This window comes from Juglans regia, chromosome 6 (genome assembly GCF_001411555.2).
Source record: "Juglans regia cultivar Chandler chromosome 6, Walnut 2.0, whole genome shotgun sequence".
NCBI classification, from domain to species: Eukaryota; Viridiplantae; Streptophyta; class Magnoliopsida; order Fagales; family Juglandaceae; genus Juglans; species Juglans regia.
This window is the reverse complement of record NC_049906.1, coordinates 15,052,650-15,062,992: the sequence shown is the minus strand read 5'-3', so window position 1 is coordinate 15,062,992 and position 10,343 is coordinate 15,052,650. Positions and strand designations below refer to the sequence as shown.

General features: G+C 34.3%; 1 protein-coding gene across 1 annotated transcript; it reads left to right on the top strand.

The window, feature by feature from the left end:
* The first annotated feature begins 6,580 nt into the window (after positions 1-6,580).
* LOC108994546 (sucrose transport protein) lies at positions 6,581-9,924 on the top strand. The gene is made up of 4 exons (XM_018969788.2): positions 6,581-8,116; positions 8,951-9,014; positions 9,128-9,171; positions 9,491-9,924. Exons 1-4 carry the CDS (start codon positions 6,860-6,862, stop codon positions 9,674-9,676), a joined length of 1,551 nt encoding a protein of 516 aa, XP_018825333.1. The 5' UTR covers positions 6,581-6,859; the 3' UTR covers positions 9,677-9,924.
* The last annotated feature ends 419 nt before the right edge of the window (positions 9,925-10,343 follow it).

Sequence of the window (10,343 nt, the reverse complement as noted above, 5' to 3'; positions counted from 1 at the left end):
CTTGTCTTGATTGATTGATGGAACATTTGTATTTTTGGAATCTGTCTTGTTGTTCAAAGTTTTATAGCTTTAATTACAGAACCTAGAAAATAAGTAAGCATAATTACCGACCATATAGTATTCTATCTTATACCCCCATTAATGAATCCCACTTATATGCTTCAAAATTTGACATGCATTACTAATTATTCGCATAAATTACTTTTCCCGCAGCTTGATCACTTATTTTGATTGATGGATTCCAATGTTGTTCTGATCAATCAAGAACAATCTCTATAGTTCAAAGGGTATTGATCTTGTACTCTTGTGGAAGACTTTATCCATCCATTTTTGTCCATTAGTGTAGATTTTTTTCTTAAAAAAAATAAATAAATAAGTAACACTAAAACATATAAAATTTTTTGGAACGACAATTTTTATCTCAAAAAATTGATATTTTGTCTCAAAATACTTATTAGAATGGAAAAAAAGTCTCATGATAGTTCCAATAAGAGTGTCTCAAAAGGTATTTAAGGACGAAAATATCAATTTTAGCCCAAACTATATTTTGGGACGAAATTAAGCAGAACTGTTTGATCACGTTCGAACGTGAGTGAGTGATTGATTAATACTAGTCTGTTCGAACAAATAGGCATGAGAAAACGTTCGAACAAACTATTTGATGGTCAAACAGTAAGATGTTTGAACGGACCATGATAGGATCAAACGATTTCATATCAGTAGACATTTGAACGTTTAGTTCACGATCGATGATTAGTTCAAACGGTTTCACCTACTGTTTGAATGTTTAATTCCGATTACATTTGAATGTATTGTACCAATGGTCGAATGGTTTTACTCATCTTGTTTGAACGGTTTTTTCTCATTCAAACGGTAACTATTTTATTTTACCTAATAATTAAAATCTAAATAGACATACATAATGATAATATTTAAAAAAATACATTACAATTTGTTCAATACCCATAAAACTAGTCTAATAAGTGCGAACTAAATAAAAAATAGTAGTAGTATTAGCACTCTTTGTATAGAAATAGATCCTAAAATCTGTACATATAATGCAAATTAGTAGCTTGGAGGCCTGAACTAGGGGTGAGATTCGGCCAGTCTAGACCTAAGAAACCGACTGGGCCGGCTATTTTTGGACCGAAGCGGAGCGGAGCGAATGAAAATTAAAAAAATATAAATATATTTTATTATTTATCTATATTATTTATATAAATAATTGTATATAATTAATTATTAATATATCACAATATTACATAAGTATTATATTCTTTAATGTATAACTATAATATATAGTACTAGTATATATTAATATATTAACATATTATAAGAGTTATAGTATAAATTATAGTATATGTATAAATTTATAATAGTATTAGTATAGTTAACTTAATATGTTAGTATTAAATCACTATAACTACATAGAGTATTATTTAATATAGTATTAATAGTGTATTACCAATTTATCACTAACATATAGTATATTAGTAATACTACTAGTATAGTTATTAGTGATAGTATTGGTACTAAGTCTATAACTATATATATTTAGATCAATGTATTATTATATTCTTTAATGTATAACTATAATATATAAAACTAGTATATATTAATAATTGTACAATTTATTATGTAATTTTTATTTAATAAGTCACTTAATTTTAATTTAGTACAGAAGAAGGTTGGACCGAAAGGACCGACCGGATCAGAGTGAATGAAAATTAAAAAAAAATATAAATATATTTTATTATTTATATGTATTGTTTATATAATTAATTGTATATAATTAATTATTAATATCTCACAATATTACATAAGTATTATATTCTTTAATGTATAACTAAAATATATAGTACTAGTATATATTAATATATTAACATATTATAAGAGTTATAGTATAAATTATAGTATATGTATAAACTTATAATAGTATTAGTATAGTTAACTTAATATGTTAGTATTAAATCACTATAACTACATAGAGTATTATTTAATATAGTATTAGTATTGTATTACCAATTTATCACTAACATATAATATATTAGTAATACTACTAGTATAGTTATTAGTTATAGTATTGGTACTAAGTCTATAACTATATATATTTAGATTAATGTATTATTATATTCTTTAATGTATAACTATAATATATAATACTAGTATATATTAATAATTGTACAATTTATTATGGAAGTTTCATTTAATAAGTCACTTAATTTTAATTTAGTATTTTAAATAATTTTTTATTATTAATCGATTTAAAAAAAAAGAAAAAGAAAAAGAAAGAAGGTTGGACTGATCGGACTGTCCCGAATGGGACCGGACCTGACTGGTCCTTAGGTTGTTCGGTCTGGTCCAGGGTAGGAAAACTCTAGACCGAATAGGTCCAGTGCGATCTGGTCCACAAAACCTCTCGGGACCGAACTCACCCCTAGCCTGAACTGTTGCATAAGTATATGCATTTGGACTTGCACATCTCTCCTAAACTCTTCTTGTTGTTTCATGCACATCTCCATGTCCGCTTGTTTAGCCAATTAAGTCTCTAACTCATGCTGCCTTGTAGTCAATTCTTCGATCTTGAAATTCACTTTGTCTAACGCTATAGAGGTATTATAGGCAAACCTGAAGGATGAGGAAGAGTTAGAAGGCTTTACACAGCGACTCAAACCCATCAAATATCCTGAACGTTGACTTAGAACTTGTTTAAAGATTTCAACATCACTTGTTGATAGATTTTGATCTGATGCAGATTCAGCACGTAAGACAACCATTTTATCATAGGCACAAGAGAAAGAATTAATATCATTACAAATATTCAAATATGTTTAATTAAAACAGATTATAATACTTATATAATTTTCACGAGCATCAGAATGAGTTAACTTTTCATTACGATCAGTATATAATGCAGCATATAATTTTGTTAGATCATAATTGGTATCTAACTCTTGCTACAAGAGACGTTTGTTGGGATATAAAGTCATTAGAATACCTCCAAATAACAAATTATATACATTAAAAAAAAAATAGCATTACCAATTTGTTAAAGAGGCGATGAAAAGATTTTGAACCTGCATGATGATGAATATTCAACTTCGATCTATTTGTTTTGTTTATAGAACTTTGCTCTGCATAGAAGTTGTAAATATTAGGAAGAAAAAATTATAAATAAGACACGTAAAAAAATTCATTTAATTTACGTTACGTTATATGATGGATCATCAAACATATTTTTCCCAATCGGAAGGCTAGACATTCTGAAAAGGATGTTGGCGTGCATCTTCCTTATTCTCGAACTTATTGTAATGCTCATGACACCTAGCCTTATATTAACGGAATGCATTTCATATAAGCTCATCGACAGTCTTACACTCCTTTCTCTGACCAAAATTTAGTTTGAAATCATCCTTCAAAAAATATGTACATAAATATATTATCACCCAGAATATTCTAAATTTTGCATATATATTAAACAATATTAATATAAATCAATTATTTAAACATTACCAAACAACTTATTTTTCGGTCGATAGCCACCATAAGTGGCCAGAAATCCACTGTAGGCTGTTTACCCATCATTGTATAGTTAATAAATGTGGAAAAAACAAAAGAAATCGGGGGATTCCTTTCGTTTCATGGCTGCTGAGTTGACTCAGCCATGCCTGAGTTCGATCTAGAAACAGTTCGAACGATGCTGTATTCATTCGAACGATAGGAACTCAAACGTTAAACGTTTGATCGGTTCACCATACGTTTGAACCAAATTTAATATCCTCGTCGAACGTATATAATTCACATTTGAACGGGGATGTAAAAATCTTAACGTTTGAACGGTTATGAGTTCGATCAAACTGTATAATAGAAAATAATTTCTAATTATTTTAATTAGTATATAATTTTGTAAATATTTATGTATTATATTTTATAACTAATGTTGCATATATATTTTATTTTTTAAATTCAGGTTGATAATATCTTATAGGAGACACAAACATGGCAGACTAGGGCAACATTCCATCGAAATAGTTCGAGAGATGACTTTTTTATTAAAGCGTCAGGTAAAGATTTTTGACTTTCAAACTCTTACTTGGGAGTGTCAGGTGAAGATTTTTGACATTCTGACTCTAACTTCAATGATCGTGGTTGGACACCAATCCTCGATTAAAAGGATGAAGGATGAGACCTCGTGTCTTATATTGACATTGTCTCCTAGTTCTATAAAGAGTTCAGTGATACCAGCCCAGAGGACAGAGGAACATACATGATCTCTATCCAAGGAGCTTCAGTTATATTTTCAATGGACAGACTCGCTGATTTTATTGGTATTCCCAGACTGCGCATTGCATATCTGAACGCAGTGCCTAGAGAGTCTCCAATTTTAGGTGATGGGGAGACGGCTGAGGACTAGGGATCAACTTATACAGATGAGCTCGATACCCTCGTTGATCATGAGAGAGGGAGTTGGATGTTGGTCCAGATGCTCCTCTGTATAATGGGATGAAGAGCATGAAGCAGGCAGATCTATCTACTTTCTTCAAGATCATGAACTTGATCATTGTTAACAATATTGATCCTTGGTAGTACAAGAGAGAGGTTGGCATGGATCAGACGAAATTTATGATACGTGTCGCTCGTGGCGTTCCTATCAACCTAGTGGGTTATATATTCGATATGATTTGATCCCATGCCCAATGCATTACAAAGAATATATTTCCATTAGGATCACTTGATTTCTGCTACATGCCGGGGTCCTGCCAGGTATTGTCGAGCTTGTCCGAGAGCTGATGGGACTGATCAACAACTCCACCTTCTCACGAAACACGGGACACTCGAGACTTCGTCTTCATGGTCCTATTCTAGACTCGGTTGATACTCAAAGAGATCTACACTCGGGAGATCTTAGAGTATTGGCCGATGAGACATCCATGTAGGCCAAGTCATCACGCACAGCTACTCGTGAGGAGATGATTGATATAATGCGTGGAGAGATCAGCAGACATACATCAGCAGTGATTGATGTAGTGCATACAGAGATCCGTACTGCTATGTCTGACTTACATACAGAGAATAAGCTAGCATCTCTAACTTACGTACAGAGATTAATGCTAGCATATCTCAGTTACGTATAGAGATTGATGTCATGTCAGTGACTTAGGTTACGATCAGTACTCGACTGACACAGCTAGAGACACGCCTAACTGCAGTCGAGGATGTGTGCAGAGAGTTGGGATCTTAGTAGTTTCTATTTTTATTTACATTTTTTTGTTTTTGCTATGAACAATATTTGGGTTTTGTAATTTTAATTTAATTATGAATTAAATCTTTTTTTTCTTTTCTAAATTAATTATTGATTTCTATTATTTAATTGCTAGCTTTTATATAAATTAAAGATTTCTCCATAATTAAGTAAGGTATTTTGTTGCCATTAATAATTGTAAAAATTATGTAATCATTCGAACGAAATATGTTACGTTCGAACATTTCTAATCTCCGTTCGAACACTTTATTCTACAAACATTGATAACTTATTAGTTAGAACCGTAAGTCAATGTCCCACTAAATTTATTGACTTAACCCGCCAATTTTCCGTTCGATCATATATAATGTGTTCGAACATTGATTATCATTGATATTCGAACGGTTAGTCAATGTCTCTCTAAATTTATTGACTTAACCCTCCAATTTTCCGTTCGAACATATATAATATGTGTTGGAATATTGATTAACCTTGACATTCGAACGTTGTTGTATGTTGTTCGAACGATAATTAGTCAATGTCCGGCTAAATTTTATCACTTAATATGCCAAATTGATGTTCGACTATATATAATTTCTGTTCGAATGTTTATTTTATTTTGTTCAAATATTTTTTCTGGATGTTCAAACGTTTATTTTATTAGGGACGAAATCTTTTGTGCCTACATATACCGTTCCAATGTGTTCTAACGGTAAACACCTTCCGTCATTTTTTAAGAACGAAATTTGAATTTCGTCCCTAGATCTCATTTTTTGAGATGAAATTTATTTGGTCCCAAACAAAAATCCTTCCAAAAACCAATTTTTGTTGTAATGTAATTGGGTTTAATTTCTTTGATGAAATTTATATATCTGGCTTATCATCGGAATTAGTACTATGTATTTATCTTTTTTGTGGATAAACACTTCTAATGATCCATGAATTAGAATGGAAAATAAACTCCAAACAATAAATTGAAAGTTATTTTTGTACAACCAATAACTTTAATTTCATATCCATTTACAAATAACTTTTTAAATTTGCCAATTAGATATTAACAAACAAGAAATTATAATAATCGGATGATTATTATAATGGATTAAGATTTCTAATAATTTTGGTGTTTAAATATGTTTTATAAACACTACTATATTAATTAATATTGCTCGCTGAGAATTTGAAATTTAACATTTAATACAATGGGGTCCACTTTGAGTACTTTAGATTACCAAAAATATTTGAGTAAACAAATTATATAAAATCCTCACCCCAATTATAATTGGCATCTTAATTAATTATTATATATGACAGTGCGTGGTAGAGGTGGAGAGGCAGTAAATTTCTGTATCAGTATGTCACAGCAAAGAGTGTTAGGGCATAAGCTGTAAATGGATAAGGCACAAACAACGAAATGCAGCGAGATATTGCCAATTGCCTCCATAAGCAGTGAAGTACCCACCCGCAGGGTAGCTTTCTTTTCCCTATATATATGTGCGAGCAAACAACAACACAAACTCAGTTCTAAGAGTTTGAAAGGTGGAGGAGAGAGAGAGATAGAGATAGAGATAGAGATAGAGACATCATTATTCTCCCACACAATTTATTAGCTTCGTAGCCATGGAGGTTGAAAGTGCGAACAAAGACATGAGAGCAGCACAGCGTAGCACCCTGATAAGGATCGTTTTGGTGGCATCCATAGCTGCCGGCGTGCAGTTCGGGTGGGCTCTGCAACTCTCCCTACTGACCCCGTACGTCCAGCTTCTCGGCATCCCGCACACTTGGGCTGCCTTCATTTGGCTCTGCGGTCCCATCTCTGGTATGCTCGTCCAGCCCATCGTTGGCTACTACAGCGACCGATGCACCTCTCGCTTCGGTCGCCGCCGTCCCTTCATAGCGGTTGGGGCCTGCTTTGTAGCGATGGCGGTCTTTCTCATCGGTTATGCAGCGGACCTCGGCCACCTCTTCGGCGACCATGTGGATAAACCCACGAGACCCCGCGCCATCGCCTTCTTCGTGGTAGGCTTCTGGGTTCTTGACGTCTCCAACAACATGCTGCAGGGCCCTTGCCGCGCCCTCCTGGCTGATCTCTCCGGGAACGACCAGAAAAAGATGCGCACATCCAATGCGTTATTCTCTTTCTTCATGGCGGTTGGCAACGTCCTCGGCTACGCCGCCGGTTCCTACACTCGCTTCTACAAGATTTTCCCCTTCACAAAGACCAAAGCTTGCGACGTCTACTGCGCAAACCTCAAGAGCTGCTTCTTCCTTTCCATTGCGTTGCTCTCGACGGTAACCATCCTGGCTCTCACTTCAGTGAAAGAAAGAGCGCTTTCTTCGCAACCGAAGCCGGAAAACGCCGCCGGAGAGGATGAGGAAAGGGTGACGGAGTCAGCTGGGTTACCCTTTTTCGGAGAAATGTGGAGCGCTTTCAAGGGGTTACAGAGGCCAATGAGGATTCTTCTTCTGGTGACGTGTCTCAACTGGATTGCATGGTTCCCGTTCCTGCTGTTCGACACAGATTGGATGGGGAAAGAGGTGTACGGAGGGACGGTCGGAAAGGGTCCGGAGGGAAAATTGTACGATCGGGGTGTGCGGGCGGGTGCGCTGGGGCTCATGCTCAACTCCGTGGTCTTGGGATTCACATCGCTCGGCGTGAACGTCATCTCGCGCGGCATTGGGGGAGTGAAGCGCTTGTGGGGTATCGTCAACTTCTTGCTGGCACTGTGCATGGCCATGACCGTCCTGATCACAAAGCTGGCCGAGTCTGCTCGGCATACCGCCGCCGCTAACGGTGGAGCAACGCTCTCCCCGCCCCCGGCGGGTGTTAAGGCCGGAGCTCTGGCACTGTTTGCGGTGCTGGGTATACCCCTGGCAGTAAGCTTTTACTCACTCGCCTTCTCCTTTTCTCTTTTTCGCTTTTTTGGGTACAAAATTAAAGCAGTTTTTAGACCTCATTTACTGCAATTTAGTGACTTGTTTTCCTTTGTTTTACACTTGTCGAAAAGTTTTTGTCCCCAAGTCCCTTCCTCTCATTTTCTCTATGGTCGGTCCTTTTCCTTTTCCGGTCTCACACCTTTTTTTTTTTGAAGAAGTCAACTTTGGTAAAAGCTTTTTTAAATAGACAAATTCTATTAAAATCTTTTATAAAAGAGTAAATATTACTAATAAAAATTAATTATTTTCACACTTTTTTTTATCTTTTTATAAAAAATTTGAACGGAGCTTATCCATATAAAATTTGTACAGATTATTTCCCTTCTCAAATCCATTCACTTTCCTAAAACATTTATTACATTTCCTTTAGGAATCAATACGATCTTATCTCCACAAACCTTGTTCTTGAAGATATATTTTTGAGAAATACATAATAAATGCTACAATGAAAATTGCATTAATGGAAAAGATTACGATTCTCTAAAGTTTTAACTGTCAGCATTCTAAATAGTTCTATATTGAGAGATAAAAAACAGATACATATAATTAATCGAGTAATGTTTAACATTTAATATTGCATGAAAAATTCCCATTAAACAACATTAATAAATTCTGCATGTATCTTCATTTATAGTTCAAATCTTTGCCGTTACTCTAAGCAGCCAGCTAGCCTTGGTATTTGAACAGTCATTTTAGTACGTAGTAGGTCCTGACAGAACAATATTTAATAAAATGATTAATTTCAATATATAATAGTACTGGTACTGTGCGCAGGTGACTTATAGCATTCCTTTTGCTTTGGCGTCCATATTTTCCCATGCTTCAGGTGCTGGCCAAGGTAATTAATTTCAACTAATTGTAATTTGGGATATATCATGCATGATATTTGGTGGCAAATTATTCTCTTAAAAGCTTTATAAATTGGCCTGATCTGATAATTACATGATGCAGGACTTTCTCTGGGAGTCTTAAATCTTGCAATCGTCTTTCCTCAGGTTAATTTTCACCTCTCAATTGTATCTCAATCTCTTCTTGGTCCTATCTTATATATATTTAGTAAGAGAAATGATTATTAAAATTTTAAACAGATAAATTCTGCACAAGTCTTTATAAAAAGGTGAACCCATCTTAAAAATATATAAAAAAAATTATTATATATTAGTGGGATCCCTTTTTTTTTAAAAAGGACTTGGAGACTTTTCTATTTAAGGACGTTTGTACCTATTATTATTCATACATGCTAGTAATTATACTGAAAAGTAATATTAAAAATGATATATATATATTTATATATGTATATGTTTTTGCATGCAGATGTTGGTGTCAGTTGCTAGCGGACCCTTTGATGCCCTATTTGGAGGTGGAAACTTGCCTGCATTTGTGGTGGGTGCCATTTCAGCTGCTGCAAGTGGAATACTCTCACTCACCATGCTCCCCTCTCCAACCACTGATCTCTCTGTTTCTAAAGATGCAATATCCGCAGTCCCTGCATTCCATTAATGAATCTTTTTCATTCAGGAGGAGTTCATCCTTGATCTTCTTCTTTTTTGTTTTTTTCTTTTGTTGTTTTTTTTTTTTATGTTCCCTGATCCTGATCGATCTCATGGAACCGTGTTTGTTGTGATTGGCATTTGTGGTCTAGCTAAGAGCACCCAATGCTACAAAAGCCATGCATTTTAGTTTTTAGTGGCATCAATATTAATGACTTGTGCTATTTATAATTAATATAGATCCAGTCTTTGGAATTACCCCAATATCAATGGCTGCATATATGATTTTCTCTTATATACACCGATCAATTTCATGTCCAATGGAAGGAATTAGGAAGCAGATTAATTGTGAAGAGTGCCTTTTTTTTTTGTCTCAGTTTTCATGACGACCTTTCCTTCTTTATATTTATTTGCTGTTGGTAATTAGAGCCACCCTATCTCATGATTTTTTGTGTGTTAAGTACTATCATATTAGTTTATCGCACAAATAAATTATGTGCAGTTAATAAATAAATAAATATCAATTAATTGAGTCTATTTATGTCTCGCCCTCGACCGGGAGGTTAGAGAGTGAGTTCTTGTCACTAAAATCAATCGTCAAAATAATAATAATAATATAATTAATTGAGAAATACTACTCTTGTAATAAGTTCAAGGGTGTCCACTGCCGGGCAGTT

Coding starts and splice junctions, on each gene's coding strand:
- LOC108994546 (XM_018969788.2), top strand. CDS start 6,860: ATGGAGGTTGAAAGTGCGAACAAAGACATGAGAGCAGCACAGCGTAGC. Junction 9,015..9,127: donor TGCTTCAGGTGCTGGCCAAG/GTAATTAATTTC, acceptor TACATGATGCAG/GACTTTCTCTGGGAGTCTTA. Junction 9,172..9,490: donor TTGCAATCGTCTTTCCTCAG/GTTAATTTTCAC, acceptor TTTTGCATGCAG/ATGTTGGTGTCAGTTGCTAG.